Raw genomic sequence first — 22,224 nt, forward strand, 5'->3', positions numbered from 1 at the left:
AATCTGTCCCAATTTCACCTAATGCGCATGATCGGTTTGAAAACCAATTTCAAACCATCCGTGATTTGAGCTGTACGAACGCTTTCCAAACTGGTTGGAACCACTGCCCGTCTAGATACGTATTTGAACTTACGACAGCAGAATCAATTATTTAAAATATTGTAAAGAGAGATTCTCTGCTACATGGTGGGTTACACAGAAATAATAAATTCGCTGTTATTGTTTCTAGGGATATGTTGAAACTAACATTCATTTTAGGGCCTGTCTCTTTCCTCAGATAATTCCACCAAGTCTAACTCATCCCCATTATATTCCATATCGTTATCACTATAAGTGTTTGAATAAGAACTAGTACAGGCCTAAATTAGCCTAACTTCTATTTTAAAACATTTCCGGAAAATAATTTTGTTACAATTAATCTGGAAACGACGTCAGAATAATACCACGTAAGTACATAACCTATATGTCGTTATTTTATCATTGGTGCAAGACATATTTTTTTAAGCATTTATTTATTTATTTATCTACCCCTGTACCACCAATTAAAAAAACACGTTTTTAAATTATTTTCAATTTGCACAGTCTTGCTACATAAGTAACTTACGCGGTATTCTGAAGTATAGTTTAGTTTTAATTGACAGTCATTGTACATACATCAGTACTTACGCGGTATTCTGAAGTAAAGCGTTATTCTTTATCAAGAGCATACTCATAATCACAAATTGTGGATTTTGTTTTAAAAGTGAACTAAATTAACAAAAGAACATTAACTTCGTCTATACTATGTATTGTTTTAATAAATTAAATAAAACTAGCTTGACATGACGTATCAAGAGAATTAAATGTTACAGCTATTGAATAAAAAATAATTGTACGCTTATAACTTATGCCGTAAAACTTTAGAATAGTACGCACGCTTATATCTAGTATTACCTTCCTGAAAAATGACAATTATACGGAAACAACAGTACTAAAATACAATTGATTATTTATTTAGGGCATATTCGTATAGGTTATGTTGTAAGTAACATGCAGAAAACAATGACAAAACTATCTTGATGCGCATGCGTCATCTATGATTTGAGATTAGTTTGCACTTGATTCGGAAATCAATTCTGACTGTCAGGAATCGATTGAGATCAGTTTGACATGCTGTACGAACGTGTGACTATTAGTCAGAAACAGTTTGAGTCTGAAGTTTGCGCGTTGCGAACAGTAAAATCCATGTGCGCATGACCGGAACTGTTCAAACCAGTTTGGAACTGCTGTGCGAACAAACCTAATGTCATGCTTAGGAGTTGAACGTCACAACTCAGTCGTGTATCTGCTTGGAGTCATAGGTGATCTGTCATGTTGGCTCCATATGTTGCAGTAGGATGGACAGTTGTGTCTGTAATGTCAAAAAGACATTTCTAAAGGTTCCATACGGAATAAAAATATTCAAGGAAAATACACTTGAAATTCCCTTGCCTCCACACCCAGTCACTGGGTAGAAGCAGTACTTTATCATTCTCAAAATTATCAGATAATAGTCTATTTGATGACGACGAGTGTGCTGCAGTGAAAACAGTGAAACCTTTGATATCTGCACAATTAGAAGACAATACGTTGTTTATCTAACAGAATTTCGAGGATATTTCCAAGCCATAAACAAACTACAATCCAGTATCAGCGTGATGGAAGAAGTAACACTCTCAAGAAAGCACCTGAGGGCCCTATTGCCGAACGAATTAAAAGAAGTTGCAAAATGTGCACTAAAGTACAGACTATTCAATATTGTGTGATTTGAGAAACAAATTAACAGACGAAGCACATGCCTCGCACTTGAAGTTAGTCTGTATCACTTCATGCTGTGTGCAAGGATCTATCAATACAAACTCTGTCTAACCGAAAATCGTAAGGACTTTACTTTTGACGTTCATAATAATCATGACTGAATTTGTTGCATTAAACAATAATATATGGTATATCCTAGGATATTAATATAATACTGTTTTCCAAGCTTCATAATAATCATGACTGAATTTGTTGCAATAAACGATAATATATGGTATATCCTAGGATATTAATATGACTATTACACTCTTACTACGTCATACTACTTTTGACCAATAAAACGGTACGAAAGGACGTATTTCAACCAATCATGGCTGCTTATCGCACAATTTTATCGCGTCCCTAGCATTTGTTTAATTTTATCACGTCCCTAGCATTTGTTTAATTTTATCGCGTCCCTAGCATTTGTTTCCTTGTTTGCCAACATTTGAAACTGCGCTGGTCTGGACGTCAAAAAAAAAAAAAAAATATATATATATATATATATATATATAATTACAAACCACTCCAGTCGATGGACAGCAGTTTCAAATATGACTCGCATTGGCATTCAAGAGAGGAATTAATAAAAATCACTGATCATACCTATGCATCTTCTGAAATCCGATTTAAAAATAAATGAAGAGCACCATTCGGAAATCCTGAATAAGTTGAATACACCATGTAGGCCTAAATCAACGAGTTCCACTTCTATTACGCACACGTCCAATATAACATCAATTGAACCGCCAACCACATTCAAATTTGAAAGTTGTACATTCAATAATTCCTTTTAAAATTATTCATGTTTATTTTTTATGTCATCGTCGTTAATTAAAACTTTTCTAACACTTGTGTATATTAGCTAGGTTATGTTATAGCTTCTGCTATATGATATTATGGATAGTCACGTATCAGAGATTGTTTAATATTAAGATTTATTGAAAATCATCTGTCAAGTGACGTTGATTACTGGGATTCGGATAATTGAAGTGCAATGCAACTGTTTTAATAAAAATGAAACTGAATCAACAAAGCCTTCTTGACTAGTAACATTGCCATCGTGTATAGATCGAGAACTTCTCGACGAGAAGGCATTGCTAGTAATCATAACTCACTACTGCCATCTAGCATGCATCTAGCGTAATATTTGTAATGTTGAGATGGTACAATAATACATTTGAAGACAGTTGTATTTTCGTAAGTCAATTAATATTTTATTGTATTGGAGTACTTCGTTACTTCTAATCTTTATATACTTTCTTCTAATCGTGTAATAGTCAATTAAATCCCACTCGAGTTTTGATTTTCTCTAGATAAATCAAAACGTCTAGTGAGATTACTGTTGATAATATTGTTTTCCAAGCTTCATAATAATCATGACTGAATTTGTTGCAATAAACAAAAATATTGGGTATATCCCAGCATAATATGATAATATTGTTTTCTAAGCTTCATAATAATCATGACTGAATTTGTTGCAATAAACGATAATATAGGGTATATCCCAGCATATATAATATGATAATATTGTTTTCTAAGCTTCATAATAATCATGACTGAATTTGTTGCAATAAACGATAATATACGGTATATCCCAGCATATATAATATGATAATATTGTTTTCTAAGCTTCATAAGAATCATGACTGAATTTGTTGCGATAAACGATAATATAGGGTATATCCCAGCATATATAATATGATAATATTGTTTTCTAAGCTTCATAATAATCATGACTGAATTTGTTGCAATAAACGATAATATACGGTATATCCTAGGATAGGGGTTATCAAACTTTTTGCTGTCGTGGATCCTCTGAGGTTCGGAAAGCAGCAGACGCCTCCCCTCTTGACAGTTAACTTTTAATATGCGATAATGAAAGACAAAAGCATCTTTCATACGTTTATTTACTGTTGATACACTTGAAATATGAAATATGAGTTATTAAAGTTAGAAAAATATACATTTTTAATGTTTATCAGTTGCGCTGTCAATTCACTTAACGATGGAAAAATCACAAACTGTAGCAAAAACAGAAAAACAGATGTTACTAACTGGCTCCTGGCATAATGTTCAACCAAATCAGTGGATTGTATGAGCTTCCTTGGTTTCACACGGTTATCGAATCTGGGTTCAAATTTTGAAATGGCAATGCGCATCTCATTCTGAAGATTTATTCTTGATCTGTATTTGGACTTGATCACTGCCAAGGGTGAAAATATAGTTTCATAAAGATAAGAATTTGCGAAAGGCAACCTTATCAATTTCTGAATGCAGAATCAGTTCTTCAGCTATGGTGTGGGGATTTCTTGCAACGTGCCACACAATATGCTACATTGTACGATGCTAATAGTGATTTTTTGAGCACGGATACTTGTTGAGAAAATGCACTTTTATGTCGTTTTGTTTCCGTTGCTTTACGGGGAAAGCACTATCGATCCTTATCTTGTAAATTGCTGTATACAATCTCAAAATGTCGCTCATGTTAGACCTATTAGGTAGCATACTCTGCTGCCAAAACTTTAATACAAATGACACATTGAGGTATTTCTTCATTTCTGACAGTAGTAGCTACAGATGAAACCGAAGCCCAAATACCTCTCGTCATATTTCCTGTACTTCAGTTTTGGTTGCTCGAAAACACTAGGTTCAGCCTTGTCCAGTTCACGTTTCTTATACGTATCGGTATTTGAAAAGTTATCCATTGGGATAGCACACTCACGAACTGCAAAGTCTCAAATGGCAAATAGACGCAGTGGAACAAGGTTGTAAACCTCACTACACTTGGTGATACAAGTCACTAATGCTGCTCGCCACTGAGTCATGAGAGCATTTCCCATGCATCTAATTGTTATCAAATACCAATGAAAAGAAAAATATTATTACTGAGCAGTTTTGTTTTGTTTCGAATATAATGCATATTTTACAATTTCGGTAAATTATCGCGCCTCCCTTGGTGAACTCTGGCAGGTGCGCCTCACTGTCCTAGGATACATAATATTATTTTCCAAGCTTCATAATAATCATGACTGAATTTGTTGCAATAAAAATAATATAGGATATATTCTAGGATATATAGTCGGCCTCGGTAGCGTACTTGGTATAGCGCTGGCCTTCTAAGCTCGAGATTGCGGGGTCGAACCCGGCCCAGGTCGTTGGCATTTAAGTGTGTTTAAATGCATGTCATGGCATGTAAAAGAATTCCTGCGGGACAAAATTCCGGCACACCGGCGACGCTGATATAACCTCTGCAGTTACGAGCTTCGTTAAATGAACCATATGTAATTTTAATTAATTATGTAATGAAGGAAGCTTTTAATAGAAAAAGGAGCATCTACTGCGGAACTCTGGGAAAAGAACTAAGGAGCAGGCAAGTTAAGTGCTTTGTATGGAATGTGGCATTGTATGGTGCAGAAACATAGACATTACGACGAAGTGAAAAGAAACGAATAGAAATGTGGATATGGAGAAGAATGAAACATGTGAAGTAGACAGACGGAATAAGAAATGAAGCTGTGCTGGACAGAGTGGGTGAAGAAAGAATGATGCTGAGACTGATCAGGAAGAGGAAAAGGAATTGGTTGGAGGATGCATTGGAAGGATTGGTGAACGGGAGAAGATTTTGGGGCAGAAGAAGATATCATATGATAGACGACATTAAGATATATGGATCGTATGAGGAGAGAAAGAGGAAGGCAGAAAATAGGAAAGACTGGAGAAAGCTGGGTTTGCAGTGAAAGACCTGCCCTTGGCAAAACACTGAATGAACTGACTTAATAACTAATTCCTAAGAAATATTTTTCTACATAGAAACTGAACAATTACCATCAAAATCTTTAGCTCTATCGTCCACCGCTGTGGAGAAACGGTTAGCATGTCTAACCGTGGAACGAGCGGGCCCGGGTTCATGTCCTGTTGGGAGAAGTTATCTAGATAGGTTTTTTCGGAGTTTTCCCTCAACACATTAAGAACAAATGCTGGGAAAATTTCGGGCTAGACCCTGGACTCATTTCGGCGGCATTATCAACTTCGTTTCACTCAGACATCGCAGTTGACAGAGTCGTAAAATAAACCAATTAAAATATCTTCTATCACTTCTAAACGCGCTGCTCTCTCACATTTCTGATATTCACTTACATGGCAAGCAGTATGATGTCGTTGAAATTGTATTTCTTCATCTGTTAAGCGCTTTATTACAAATTAGGCATTTTACATTTCCATCTCTTTCCGTAAGTAATCGTAACATCTCCTCCCACTCAAAATGGAAAACTGTAGGTTTCGATGACCTTCGTTTGGAACATCCTGCACTCATTTCTGTCATAGTTGTTGTATTAACTGGAATTAAAATTATCATAGGTATTAGCTACAATGAAATAATATTTATTAGATACTGATTATGGATTATTACAGCATGCTCCCAGACCAGCCAACACTGTACTGTATAGAGACCTGCAAAACTGCGCACACAACCGGTTTAGATTCGTCCGGTCGGGAGCTCAACCGGCTACGATGAACATCGGGCCGAATAACTCGGTTGTCGAGCGATTACGCCTGATGTATTGCAGAGTAGACAGATCAGGCGCATTTACATGAAAATAACGTTTTTCGAGTACACAACCGGAGTAACAAAGAAATTTACGTTGTCTTATTGAAAAAAAAAGTGTTTGCAATATTCTTACAGTTCATTCGACACTATAACACATATATTTTCTTTATTATTCTGAACTTGCCGTAACTTTATAAGTATCGTTTATATTTTAAACTTTTAGAGTTTTACAAATGAAAGCTGCTTATAGATATGTTAAACAATGTTATAGTTTTTCACAGAACAAGACGTGCACAAGCCATGTATATTTTTCTTACCAATAAACGCTATATAGCTAGCGTTTTTCCATACCAGTGTTAAACAGTATACGTCATAACTTCATCATTTGATTACGTCGTAACTCTTTCTCGTCACATATTGACTGAATCTTGTTCGATTTGTGTAATCCAATGATCGATATTACATAAGTTAATGTAAGATCGCGAATTATTTAGAACACAAATCTCACCAGAAAGAAATGGTAAGGAGGAAGAAAATACGATCTCCAAATAACACCAGGTACATTTCATCATACAATAACTTTTTAACATTTTCTCAGTAGGCTCTACAAACAGAGTAATAATATTGAAGGATATTTGTTTAATTACAAAAATATGTTTGCAAATCAAGATTTCAGGTATAACTCCCTGTAAAGTTGATTTGAATAATTTCGAGGGAAAAATTGTTCCGGAGCCGGGTATCGAACTCGGGACCTTTGGTTTAATTTGTGGATATCGAAAGTTTTTTTTCTGCAATTTACGCTTTACAACGTCTGTAGTTTCACGCTGCATGCTGTTTGTTCCTCTTGATGATCCGCAGCTATAATATCTGGATGGTTCACTGTGATCTTCATTTTATACGCCAGAGCCGTCCACCCACAGAGAGATCGAATCAACTCGAATACACGTTAAACCGAATACTGAGGCAGTACGCAAGCAGATGTACTTTGCATACTGCCCATAAAGCCAGGCGTTCAGTAGCGCTATGCAAGTTTGTTCGGCTTTCAATCGGTTTTGCAGGACTCTAGTACTGTAGTTCTACACCACGCAACTTCCCTCACTGCAGCCCGCTGCTATCTGACGGTGACCTCCATGTCCATTTGCGAAACTATTCAAACCGCATCATGTGATACTTGTATGAAATCCTCAAATTCTCTACTTTTCGTATATGAAAACCCTTTTTATATGGGAAAACGGATATTGAAGTAAATTGGAAGAATTGTAGTCGAAGTAATTTAATTGCGAAAGTTGACAAAAATGCATTAAATTTAATTGATCATATAATGCTTAGGAATTACGACTTAATAACGGGACCAAGTTCGCAAGGAACTTTAATGTTTTCATTGTTATTAGAGTGTCAGTTTGATTCGAAAATTTTATGGATTGCAATTTCAGTCGTTGATATCTAAAGCCTGCTCTACTGCGCATGTCCGGAGCGAAATGGAGTTTTTTTCTCTATAAAAAGTTAACCGTTTTATTTTTTTCCTTTAAACTTTATTTCCTCTTAGAAAATGGAGGCCTAATTTGTCATCAAAAACGATATAAGCTATTTTTATTTTATTTTATTTTTTTTTCATTTAATGTCACTTTTGTGAATTGAAAGTGCGTCATGTCCGGAACGAAAATTCTTCATTGAGTTTCGAGACAGCGTAATTGCGTCGTACTAACGTGTTTATTTAAATAGAATCATGTTAATGCTGCGATAATATCACTTCTCACTTTCCCTTATACATCACTTGTTCATTCAAGGTGTGCGGTGTTCAAGGATCAGTAGTGGATTTGATTGTTTCCAGTGTGTCATTATCGAAACCAATAATAAATTCAAAGAAACTTGCATTTAAAGAGAAATAGGAGGAGAAATACTTCTGTTGTGAGTTAATTACACATCCAAAATTAATAATGCGTAATATTTAAACCCAGTATCAAATAACAGAAAAAGAAATCAAATTAAAGAAAAATGGAAAAGAAATGAAACAATATACGACACATTAAAATAAATTAAACTGATCTTTTCTTTAGTTTAGTCCACTGTCCGTCTGTGAGCAGAGAAAACATTGAAAATTTTTTAGTATAAATATAGCCAAACTCTTGTCGATACATAATATGTTAATTCGGAAGAATTGCTAGGTTTTTAAAGATGGGAAACAGTAAAAGTAGCAAGAAATGGTACCTTAAGTGATGTTGTGGATATATTGAAAACGTTGCTGCCGAAGGTCATCATTCACTGGTTTGTGACTAAACGACAGTCATTACATTTAAGGAAAATTCGTAATTAATAATAATAATAATAATAATAATAATAATGGTTTATTTTAGCTGGCAGAGTTAAGGCCGTAATCTAATTGGGCTGATGGTGAAAACGTGGTAATAGGCCTACAGGTAGATTGCGCAGTCCAGTACAAAGATGAGGTACAAATTGCGCATGGTGTCAGGATCAAATTTCAATTTTCACGACTGCAGTGTGGCTGAATGATACATAGTGTCGGATTATTCATCTTATGACAAGCTTGCAGTATCTTTGTTCATTGACTACACAATCACAGATCTTGAATTCAAACTAATGGAGTAAGATTGAAACATTTAATTTTTTCTCGAGGGAGCTGCCTCACACTTAAAACAGGGGTTCAATTTCATGAACGAATATTTGACAACCGAGGAGCTCCGAAACAAAACCAGTTAAGTCCACAAATAATAAATTTTCAGAAAAGACGAAAAACTTCTACGGCTTAATTTTGTGGATAAAAAATTAAAAGAAACCACTGTTGTAAAAAGGACTCTTTCGTGATAGCAAAATGACTAGCGCGGAAAATAAGTTGTATCTAAATTATGAATAACCGGAACTCCCCAAAAAATATCGGACGGACTTAACTTGTTTTGTTTCATACGGGTGGACAAAACAGATTTTGAAACGGAAGCTAACGAAATACAAGTATGTATTTTAGGAAATGAAGTCTGCTAAATCAAAATTAACTCGTACCGGTACATGTTACAGTGATTGTTAATGAATTAATGGTCCAAAATTTATGACTTATGCTTCATTGATCTTCACAAGCAAATCAAAACCCAAGAGAAAAAGGTATATATTCTAAAACCTTCTTCCTCATCAAGATAATCACATCTTTCATTTTGCTCTTCATTTTGTGTTGTTTTCCTGATAATCAATAATGTTTGCGTAAAACTGAAGTTCTGGCATGTTCCTCCACTCATTTTCAAATCTTTGTTTCAACAAACAGTTCACATCAGCCTCCTTTGCAGTTTTCACGTTACCTGGGCAAAATGGCATGTTCAAGGGCTGAGTTATATCTTCCACAAGACAATGTCTCTTTAACAATGATTTCGGACGTCTAGAATGATCAAGTCGATATGACACATTCATTGCTACATTTACATTCGTTTTGTCTGCCTTTATTTTCTTCATCTTCATCAGACGTACCCTTTTCTCTTTCAGCTTATGAACTTTGGAGGTAAATGCCTTGAAGTCTTGTACTTTCTCATCTATCCCCAGAGCAGAAACGTTGCCCACATTACGATAGAAATTGTGGTAGTCTTCACTTCAGTGTGCCTTCGCATATGCCAAACGCCCTGTCCGCCGGGAGATATGAATGGCCTCGACCAGGAAAAATCATACATATCTCTTTCACAGATTGCGGTGATTTTTGCAGAAGCCACCACTAGAGAGCAGGCACAACAATGCAATTTCGATTTTGGTCTGCACATCCGTCTGAAAATATTCATATAGTGAGACAGCTTCATATAATTTGTAAGAGCTGAAGCCACTCTAGGTCTTTTGCTCCTCGACCTGCCTGATTTGCAGTCCAGCAGTAAAAGTTCGGGGATTTGTTCTCAACATCTGCAATACAGAATGTGTACAAACTAATCTGTCGAACATAAAAGCCTCACTTATCGGTAGTTTCGGCAAAAACATGAATATCTGGCGTTTGAAGTAATGTTAAGTAGGTTAATATTTGAAAAAATTAACTTAAAACCAGTATAGTTTTATTTTAAATAAAATAAGCCATAACATTTACAGTGAATTTGTAGTCCTGAAATTTGCGAATAATACAGTAATACATATTAGAGTAATTACTGTATGATAGTCGAGTTATTGAAAGTAATTGAAATTCATACGTCAATGATGCATTTGAAGTATCTAATTTGTTAATAAAAGTGTTTTTTTTAATTGTACACACCTGAGTCAGGTTTTTCACTTTGTTAGTGTAATCTTTATGTAATATATAACTGCATGTTAAGAAATATATACAATTTTATAACTTTTCTAATGTAATGGCATGTTCGGAACGGATTTCTCGCATCATGTCCGGAACTCACGTTTCATTTCTTTTCTGTCGAAGTTCCCTTGGGATAATGTTCCGAAAAGCGTTAAAATAAACCTTGAAGAATGAGTAACGTCCCATATTTTTTTTCATTTGAAAAATCTTTAAAATTTCTCAGAGATTTAAGGTTACTCTAAAAGAGAAAATATACGTGTCTGAAATGTGTCATGTCCGGAACGAAAGTTTGACCCCAATTTCCGTCGCCATCTTATCATAAAAGTTATTTTTTTTTTGTCTCAATCAAAAGAGGGCAGATTCAAGAACATCTGCCACGTTTTTTTCCCTGAGAAAATATCACAGAAATGAACGTAATTAACGGGTTTAACCCAAAAAATGTAGTCCCGGCGTCACGTCCGGAACGATGGAATGACCCAGATGCAAGAGATAGTTAATGCTCACTTTCGGTAATATGTATTGAATTTCACTGGAATTTTTCTTGTTACCCTTTTCTTGATGATTTCACATTTTAAGACGCATTTCTCCAAGTATTCTGACAGTTTGTATATATATATATATAGGGTGTAAAAAATATGTTACAAGGCTCGATGGTAGATAGATGGGTACCATGTGATCATATTTTGTTAAACCCATGTCCAGAATCGCTTTGTTTACGTGCTAGCGTCTCTGAAATGTGAAGGAGGACGTAGGCAGTACAGATCACAAAAACTAGGGAGAGGGAGAAAGTAAAAATGACAATTGAAATACTGTAAGTAAACAGCATTTTAATGAACTACAGAAGGTGTTTCAAATGGCTGCCACCAACTTCGATACATTTTGTGCATCGCCTGGTTATGTCATGTCGAACTCTTGGAAAGATTCCTGGTATATATTGGATGACTCCAGCTGCTACTTGAATTCGTGCCACAAGATCTTGTGTCTCGTACACCAGGGTTTTCATGTATCCCTCCAAAAAAGAAATCCAATGTGTCAGGTCAGGTGAGCGAGGGGGCCAGGATATTGGGTCTCCATCTGTTGCCAGAGGTGTCATTCAAGTGGCCGCGTACCTCATGATCGAAATATACTGGAGCGCCATCATACTGGAACCACATCGCACGGCGGATTTCCAAAGGCAAGACTTGTCGCAGAAATACTAGGTAATAGAGACCATTAAAACGCAGAGGTATGAGGTACGGACCTATTCGATGGTCATCAGTGATCAGTAGGTTTTGTGATACGTACTGCCTACGTCCTCCTCCACATTTCAGAGACGCTAGCACGTAAACAAAGCGTTTCTGGACGTGGGTTTAACAAAATATGATGATATAGTACCCATCTACCTACCACCGAACCTTGTAACATATATTTTGTTACACTCTGTATATATGTAATTTTTTCTTTATCCTTGTTTAATCTCCTTTCTGGGTCATAGAAGTCAGTGCCCATTGGGGAGGGATAATTATTTTGATCTCACACGAGGCATGGCAATGGAGGGATCAGTTGTGCATAGGGAAAAACACACAGATACAGACAGACACAAAGACTGACCGACCTCCGGATTTGAACCCGACCCTCCCTAATGGGAGTCCGAGGCGATGCCGCTCGGCAAAGTGTAACATGCATGTTTATATTGTTTTAATAGGCCACACAGTAATGGTAGCAAATAATGTCACATGAAATAAGTAGCATTTTCATACAACTCACATGCTTGTAAGAGAAAGTTGCCTATAATTAACATTTATTCACATAAAAATTAAACGCCCTACTTGTGTAGGTACTTTGCGCCATTCACCTTAGTCTTGAATTAGATAGAGATGTGGAAGTAAGTGATGTCATTGGTTTGTAGTCCGTAACACCGTTATCAAAGTTTCAGAAAAATGACAGGATTGTTAGGAATATCTGTGATCGCATATTCACGCAGGTATACTTAGGCCGTGTCTCAAAGCAACATTTTTCGATGAAGTGAACTAGATAGATGACGTCAGAAGTCATGATCCAAATCTACATAGGCCTAGTGCATAACAATCAAGTCCGTAGTAGCTAGTAAACGAAAATGCTTGCTTGATCGATGACTTGTTCACTAAACAAACATGGATACCTCATCAGCAATTGAGGTTATGAAATCTGAAGATGCTTTGGAAATGAAGTAATGTTAGCTTTGAACATTGACAATGTTAGTAACTTCTTTACAATGTTTTAAACATTATTGTATTATATTAAGCACTTATTTTTCCACATAACTCGTAATGAAGCTACGTTAGGACATTGCCTTCTTAATTCAGTGCTACACCGTGACGTCATGGTTTTTAGAAAATTAGTCGGGTTTCAAGCATACATGTCCAAAGCTCCCTAGTGTGTGTGGACACGGCCTTAGTACTTATAATTATAACAGTCTTGAGTTTCAGTTACGAGCCTGTTACCGGTATATAATGTTTGCTTATTATTCCGTATGTACTGCCCTGCAAAGAGAATTTCCTATGCGGAAAACATGTGTAATATGCCGTATCGTAAAGAGCGCGCTGTACTATAAGCCCAAGTCGGGTAATAGTTCTAAGTTTTGAAGTACCGTGCAGTTTTCCGGAGGTCTCAAACGGTCTTGGGTAAAAATAGTCCACAACAAGTTTAAAATAAACGTAAATGGGAAAGAACACGGTCTCTTTCAGAGAAATACATTATCACTAATGTACAAAAGTACTAGGACTAAGAGTGCAAATTTTTCTTTTCCTCGACTGGGCTTGGCTGCAGTGACACTTCCCTCTCAGAATTCAGCAGCACTTTCTATTTCATACAGGCCTAGTAGAAAATGTTCTTACAATTGTGCCTACGGGTGGAGATGACATGCGGGCATTGTAATACCTGGTGACCGTTAATGAATTGCTGGGTTTGGAAAATTCATCCGTATCTCGCTTCTACCATTGGACGTTGTAGATAAACCGCACGTTTCCTATGAATAGATCGCTTTCCAATACTGTACAGTAGTTGATAATTTCGGCTTGGAAATATTATTTTGGGGCACCTTCGTAGTTCATAGATTAATTTTGTAATTGCTCTTCGCTAATATCAACCAGAAGGTGCAACCACAGCTACGCGTCGATTGAAAATTGACGTTATGAACGTACACGAGAGCGGAAAGCAGTCAATGTTATTATTTTTGTTGCCTGCGTCAGTGTTCCAGTGAGTTATTTCGGTGTCAGCATCTTGAATCTGTGTTCTGGCAAATCTCCTACTGTAAGTTGCGTCGAATGAGTGGATGCCGTATGAAATATTAGAGGATTGGCTGATGTTCGGTTCATTACCTATATGTATCCGAAGATTCGCCATTGGGGTACCTGATGTTCGACTTACAGTTGGGAAATATAGAAAGAACCTAATGGAACGCAATTCAGGTATGGACCTAATGTGCTCTAAATGATTTCAGAAAGGCTAGAAGACTCACTCGAAGTTTCACAGACCTGAACTCGATTATAAGTGGTACCCTGCAGAACTATTTTGTGTCCCATTTGATTTTCGGGCAAAACTGCACGTTCAGGAGTAGGTAATTTTGTGTTTATTCATTGACCCTATTGCGTCTTGTCCATTTTGGACAGCATTTACTGAACGATGTGTATGTATACATATAGGGCACAGATTGTTTGAGCAGGAATGTACAATACTTCAGGAAAATGCTCCTTGCATTAAACTATGGAGGGAAGTTGTGTACAAGTGATTCTTAATTTTGTTACTAAATTACTAGTTTCACGTCCAAGTGTTCGACATTGATTTGTCTACTAAATGTTTTAATTGCCGTGTCAGAAATTCAACATTCTTAATTTACACAAGCTTTCAAGCGTGGTCTATTATCAACACCGAGCCGGGTTCGTACAGTGGCCTGCATGTTGTCCTTTAAGGGGATCCTGCAATGTTAAATGTAAAGAACATTCTTTCCTAAACTTCTGACACTAGGAGTCTGATTTTTTTACTGTAGTACATTACATATTTTTAATACTTGTACCATAGGGATTTTTATGTAATGTACTTTTTCTTAAAGATATTACTTTTTTTTTGTAATGAAATAAATTTTTATATATTTTTTTTCACTGTATTACAGTACATGAAATATTTCATTAATGAGATATTATAAAATGGCCATGTTAGAAGATGTAATTTTGCATTATATGGAATCCCTGCAAATTTCAGGTCTTTAGCTCTAATAGTTTAGAAGAAAATGTTCCTTATGTGTGAAAAAAATGAACTTTTGGTAATTGAGGTTCAAAGTTTCAAGTGCATTTTCGTGGGGGTCTGCATCATATGATGGGTTTTTCAGAGATATTTGTTCTTGAACCTTAGGCACCAGAAACTGATTTTTGTACTGTAGTGTATATTACATATTTTCAATACTTTGTATCACAGAAATTTTAATACGAGTATAATTGCATTTTTCTTAAAGGTATTATTTTTTGTACCTAAATAAATCTTCATAATTTCTTCCTCTATATTCTACTGTATAAAAATTTCCAGTAATGAAATATGACAAAGTGATTATGTAGAAGATGTAATTTGGCATTACATACAAGCCCTGCAAATTTCAGGTCTTAGCTCTCCAATAGTTTTGAACAGCGGTTATCAGCACAGTGCACCCTCGGGCTAGCGTCTCTTACCCGCGGATAAGACATTACACTGGCGTGCAACCGTGGCTGCTGGCGGGTATGCTTCCTCCCTCTCCCTTCTGCAGAACGGTGCAAATTGCGATACACTTCTTACCCGTTACCCATTTCAGCGAGTACTGACGACTACTAGTTTAAAGGAAAATATTCCTTATGTTTGAAAAAAATAAACTTACAGGAACCGAGGTTGAAAGTTTCAATTGCATTTTAGTCGCTGAGATTTTCACTTAAAATGTTGTATGACAATGAGGAGACGTGTCACGCCCCCTTTTGAAATGGACCAGTATATTTTTGACAGTTATTTGAAAATACTTAGAATGAAACTACAGGAAAAATGAATATACCATTTCAAAGAGGAAATTTTCTAATTTTGTAATACATTAACACCTAAAAATAATGATTTTCTCACAATTTTTGGAATTCCGGGTCCTCTTAACATTAAATCAGACCATAAGGAAGCACTCGGCACATTATCACTTTCAATTAGCATCTGCTAAATATGAGAAAACTAATAGGGAGATGCCCTGAGAGCTATGCCGGCGGAAGCGACTTCCCTTGCCGGACAGGTCGAAGGAGATGATCCAGACTAAAAGGGATACCCTGGTCCTCCTGGTTGGGGGTTGGGAGTGAAGTCGACTACCTCATCCCGGAAAACTATACAGGTTACGAAACCCATAGAGGAGCCTCGGATAGAACAGAATCAAAGGAAACGACATGGCAAGAACCTGGAGTACGCGGGTGGAGAAGGGCCGGTAGGGGCTGTTTCGATTATCTTGTAGTTGTAAATAGAAAAACGCGACGCTTAGATTCATAGATCATTTCGGTCTCTCTCTATACTTCTCGACTGGGTGAAGTGAAAGCAACAACGCCTTATCCCGGCGACAGTGCAGTCGCACTGTGTTTGTGGCTCCTCTCGGGATTCTTCCGCTTTCCCTCGCCATTTCAGCAGCTCACTCCACAACTTTTCTTTTGTTTTTGTTTTTTTTTTTTTTTTTTTCATTATCATTTTCGTCTCGGAAAAGAGGGCATCAGTTTTGTTTGCGTGACTCCGAATTGATCGTCCGCCATAACGGATGTTTCTCGCTGTTTGTCTGAATATTTGTAGATGGCAGTAGTGGTGTATTCTAAATTGGAATTGAAGGCAACAATTTGTGGATATAATATGACACGTTTTTCTAAGAATGAAAGTATTCCTACAAACACATAATCCGTATCGAATCAGTCACAAGGAGATTTATTTATTTGCAGAGAGTCGTGTGTTGTGATACCTGCGTAGATACCGCTCGATGCTCTGAGCAATTATAAGTTCTTTATGGAAGTGTGTCCTAATAATTCATATCTAATGATTCTGCTCTGCTAAAATCTAATCTAGGCTTATCTACACTTACATCGTCATGAACAATAAAGTGAGGATATTTATTGACGAAGTAGCTTATTTAACTGTAGGCAAAATATTCTAGGCCAGCGGTCATCAGCACAGAGCATCTGGGGCTAGCGTCTCTTACCCGCGGAGAACGCACTGCACTATGGTGCATTCGTAGCTGCTAGCGGGTATGCTCTCTACCGCTTCCTACTGCACGACGGGGCACACGGGACGGCTACACTTACTCTTTACCCATTTCAGCGAGTGCTGACGACTACTATATCTAGGCCAGCCGTGGCGAAAATGTAATTGTGCGCCGAGCCACTGTGTAACCTGCAACGTGCATAGCACCTATGGAGGGAGGCGGACACCCGAAGGGGAAGTGAAGGAACTGTCTGACGTATTAATGGATTTTCATTTTCCTTACGTCAAGCACTTAAATATAATTTTATACAGTACAAGGCTACAAACTAATGTTTAGTACGTGTAACGAAGAAAGAAATGAACAATATCACAACCTAAAATTTAACTGTCTTCAGAATGTCTCTGCGACAAAGTTTCAAAATCAGGAATTATGTTACTTACTGCCAGTCGTAGTTGATCAGTCGTGATCTAAATTTGGTTTTTACTATTTTAATTGTTGAAAATAATTTTTCACAAACGTAAGTTGTACCGAACATGGCTTCAGCAGAGCAAGCGAAAGAACGAAGCTTTGGATATTTATTTTTTGGCAAAGATTTGAAAGTCCAACATTTGTCAAGTCCTTACATCTAGCTTTCATTTGACATCACATAGTAAATCAGTGAGTTCAAATTGAAGAGCTAACCGCATTATTCGTACATCTGCTGATAAAGGGGCGACATACAGAAATGATGATGATGATGATGATGATTATGATAACAACAATAATACTTTACCTTTTAATGTTTCATCAGTAACATGTAGTATAATGCCGTTTTATGTTATACAACCGTTTTCCTCGTAATACTTGTGAACAAATCATACATTTAATATTCTCATCATATTGACAGCAAAAAAATGCGTCCTCCCATCCTACTTGGAACTTTCGTACATGGTTTCGAGAGAGACATATGCCACTCGCAGGTCAGAGACAAATACAAATGGAACGGAGTTTGACTCCAGTGGGTGGGAGGGTGGGGATTGGGGAAGGTAGGAAGCAAGAGAAATGCATAGCTACTATTGCGAGCCACAATGTGCTCGTGAGTCACATTTTCGCCACGGCTGATCTAGGCCATTCGTCATCTTGCGCGTGAGTGAAAGAAAAAGTGGACTCGGTTGCTTCCCTCTCTCGCTATGTTTCCACTTGCAGCTATCTAGCTTACTTATGACCGCCATAAGGTTCTTACTATGAGTTACAGTGCACTCATCCAATTGGTTTCACGAGGTAACGAATGACCTATATCATATTAATTGGTGAAACATATATTAACGTGTGATGCATTACACAAAATTTACCTGAAGGAAATTTGTTCCTAGACTACTATCAGATGTTAATTCTTTCATATTCAGTGTGAAAAATATATTTTAAAAATCCCCATCTGGGACAATGATGACGTTTAACTTACAGATGCCTCAAACTAGCAAGATGTCTCGTTCGCGCAGGCGCATAGACACTTCTCCCCTACCACTGTCCTACTACTGTGCACTGTGGACTAGAACGGTACAGCTCAGTTCTAATAACAGTTGAGAAGGCTGCATAGGGAGGGTACATCTTGAATACACTGTCAAGAGGTCAACTTTTCAGATAATATGACTATACCTGGGTATCGGAGCCTAGGTGGGCCCCCTCCGTTAGCTCTACTACTTCCCCTCTCCAGGCAGCTTCCTAGTTTGAGGCATCTGTAGCTCTGTATCCTCACAAGAGGGTCCGTATTGCGCAAAGAATCTTGAATAGAGTAGTTTGTTTAGGCCTGGACTACAATACCACGATGCCAGAAATTAACGATTACTTAAGGTTAACACAATGAGTAAATGATATGTCCGACAGAGTTAATTGTTGAAGTACACTATCAAAAAACTTTTAGGATGGCAAGTGTGTGAGAGCAATGATATAGTTGCAATGGAATGGAATGAAATTACGGGAGGAGGCACTACGACTCAGCACTGCGACCTTTCGAGATCTATTGCGCTAACATTCATGCTAGTCCCATTCCCAAACCCAAACCGGCTGACCACACTAAGGTTCGCTGTGTACCCAGATTTCGAGCAGGTAACTCCACTCGTCCTTTGGCCAGCCGGTATTCGGGGAATGATGACGTAAAATGGAGAAATTTTGACGGAATTATGTAGATACTTAATATGGGGAGAACTCAACTATGACCTTGTTCGCCACAAGATCGATGAAAAATCCTAGGTCTGACCGAGACGAGAGCCCGGACCACCTGCATGACAGGCTGAAGGCCACCGCAAGAGTAATGATATAGTTAATTACAGTGCATGTGATTGTGGAATTACTCCTAGTTTTGTAGTGAAGAATGATATTAAATGTTGTCAATTGTTTTCGTAAAGAGTTAGTAAAATGGCACATGACAACGGTTCCAGTACTTTGCTGCTTATGTGCATTAATTATTCATACGAGGAGCCGTTTATGCTTCCCGGCTATGTTGGTGATACCATCTTTCTAACACTACTGCAATCTACCAAACAAGGGAAGTGGAGAATATAGTGGAATGGGAAATGGGAGGAGAGTTGATGGAGTGAAGTGGGGAAACGTGACATCGAGAAAAATTGTAATATATTTTTGCCAACTGGGATACCAAGACGGCTCGTGAGAGAAAAATGATTCAGTATTGAAACAATTGTAGTACTTTAGTTAGAAATATTTCAATTTATATACATTGAACTCAATTTTTCACATTCTGATACTTTCTTTGCTGAAAGCGATAATTGCCGATAATAAAATAATCCTTGTCAGTTTGGATGAGTTATCAATGTCTTTATCTCGGTGGATTATTACCAATGAAAAGTGAGACTTGTGAATTTTCGAGTGGATCTTTTATTAAAAGTTCTCCAACAGCCACGATAATGTGGCCGCTTCGTTATATGAAAAATGTTTTTTTAAATGTTACTCCATGAAAATATTCACGTCCAGAGTATCTGCATTCTCCATACACTGTGATATTCATTAGCACAATTCTGTCTTTCACCTTACCGTAGTCTACCAAATTAAAATAGCATTAATGTTAGAGGAATGTGTTTGAGTTTTTTGTATTTACCTTTACTCAGTTGGCATTAACAAGTTCATTTTACCAGCAAAGTTTTTGTTACCATAGGCAACTGAACTCACTGCCTTGCGAGCAAATGATTCACTGTGCATATAAATTAAATTTAATATTCCAATGCCTTGAACATGCTTAGCTGAGTATTTGTGATACAGAAAGGGACTGGAAAAAATGATCTGGAATACTTAGATTTTTTGCCGTGTCTTTGATTGCAGGTGAGATGAGGTAGACGCGTAACGCGATGCCACAATGGAGAAAGGCCGGCGCTCAGGCTCTGCCGCGTGTCGCACGTGTGGCCAGGCGCACGCCGCCCACGAGCCCCACGTGTACGACTATGTGGAGGAAGTTGACGAGGACCTCACCTGCCACATCTGTCTTCAGCCCTTCGTCATGCCCTTGGATATTCCGTGTGGGCACACCTTCTGCAGTGCCTGCCTCAACAACTACCTCCGCGTCCAGCAGCTCTGTCCCATCGACAGGAAGCCGCTCACAGCGCACATCTGCTCACCTTCCAGCATCGTGCTTCGCAAGTGAGTCCTACGAAATATTACTGTGAGTCCGAGGGATCGCCGTGTATCCTACATATGCTGTTCTGTGATGTAATAAGAACAAAACACTAAGGAAAGGACATTAGCCTAATTTATCATTGACTTTTATTAGTCATTTCGCTCAGTCTTTAAAATCGATATGCACTTATCCCGCTAATGGTTTTTCCGTAGTTTCCCTAAGGAATAAAACAATGTCGGATTAGCCACCGTAAATGAGACAAAAACTTAATTAACCTTCCACTTATCCACGTTAATGGCGTTCATTTTTTGGCCTCGACGTGCCCTACTTTCGGAGAGAACGGATTGAGATTACATCCTTCGTCAGTATTGTACAAGCTTTGTTCCTTATTATTATGCTGTATTGTACGTGATGTTCATGTTCCGCACAGTTGTTGCTGTTGTTGTTTATAAAGGATTAAATACAGAGTGATTTAAAAAGAACTTAAAAAATTTTAAAACTCACGAAAATTTATTGAGAAGACTTGCATAATTGGTTTTAATGTCATTTTGTAACATAAAACATCAAGTTTCAGTCTTGTAGTACAGAATTCTATCACCGCGAGCGCAAGCGGCGTTCATTTCAAAATGGCTGCTTTCACAGGTTTCGGAGCGTGCTCGTTGTGTTTTGGTTTGAAGAAACAATACCTGCGACAAGACTTTTCGTATGACTAGTGTTGTTCTGTTAGCCATACCAAATCTTCAGGGCGCTCACGTGATGCGTCGTGGAACAAGTGAGGGAGAGCTATGTTCGCAGTTTTTCGAAATCAATGTGGCGTGCCTCTCGTGAGAATGGTGTTCCACAGCCGTTTGGCGCATTTTACACAGACGATTTACGATGGTGCAACACATTAAGCCTTGGTTTTTAACAACCGCTCAATGACGCCTGCGTGAACGTGGTGCGGCACAACGTGAAACCAAAATTTTTACGTGTGCTTGGCGCGCACTGTCGTGGTTTTTAACAGACCGCCATCATTCTATGCATCTCGGAAGAATTATCATGAAATTCGCACGTTTCGTGTTGACATGGACCCACTTGTTGTCATGTTGGTTGTTGCTTCAAGAGGATGAGGATGAGGATGATGATAATGATAATGATTTAAGATTAGGCGAAGATAAGGAAAAGAATATATGAGAATCAAAATCTTTGTGATTATAGTCCTCTTATTATACACATAATAGTTGTTTGAATATATTAGTTTACTGTGCAACTGAGGGTGCCACAAATATTTTCAATAGAAGGATAGGCTAGATTTCCAGGCATTTTTCTTGGAAGTCCTGTCCATGTGGGACTTCTGCTAACGTCATAAATAACAGGAAAACTACACACGCAATCTATTAATAATTTCTCTTCACACATACAAAGACAAATATTGTAGGCCTACAATATAAGAACAAGGTCCATACCTGTGGAGTAACGGTTAGCGCGTCTGACCGCGTCCGGTTGGGGCAGGTTACCTGGTTGAGGTTTCTCCGGGGTTTTCCCTCAATCCAATATGAGCAAATGCTAGGTAACAATCGATGCTGGACCCCGGACTCATTTCACCGGCATTATCCCTTCATCTCATTCAGACGCTAAATAACTTGAGATGTTGATAATGCGTCGTAAAATAACCTACTACAAGAACAATATTTTAGAAAATATTACCGCAATTTGTAAAAGAAAATGGCGTGCGGAGTAAAGGAGCTAGTTGTCACGCGCGCTCCAGAGTAATTTGCGCTATAGCCGGTATGGTTCCTCGTTTTTAAATTTATTAA

At 37.6% G+C, this 22,224-nt stretch overlaps 1 protein-coding gene across 7 annotated transcripts in view; it reads left to right on the forward strand.

Moving 5' to 3' along the window:
- LOC138707383 (ligand of Numb protein X 2-like) overlaps positions 1 to 22,224 on the forward strand; it is a 474,351-nt gene that overhangs the window by 186,450 nt on the left and 265,677 nt on the right. For all 7 annotated transcript variants that reach the window (XM_069836718.1, XM_069836720.1, XM_069836722.1 and 4 more), the window contains one exon: positions 20,137 to 20,451. In XM_069836718.1, the coding sequence (XP_069692819.1) occupies positions 20,171 to 20,451 (281 nt within the window). In that variant the 5' untranslated portion in view covers positions 20,137 to 20,170. The remainder of the gene's footprint in view (positions 1 to 20,136; positions 20,452 to 22,224) is intronic.

Source organism: Periplaneta americana, chromosome 10, assembly GCF_040183065.1.
Source record: "Periplaneta americana isolate PAMFEO1 chromosome 10, P.americana_PAMFEO1_priV1, whole genome shotgun sequence".
Taxonomy (NCBI): Eukaryota; Metazoa; Arthropoda; class Insecta; order Blattodea; family Blattidae; genus Periplaneta; species Periplaneta americana.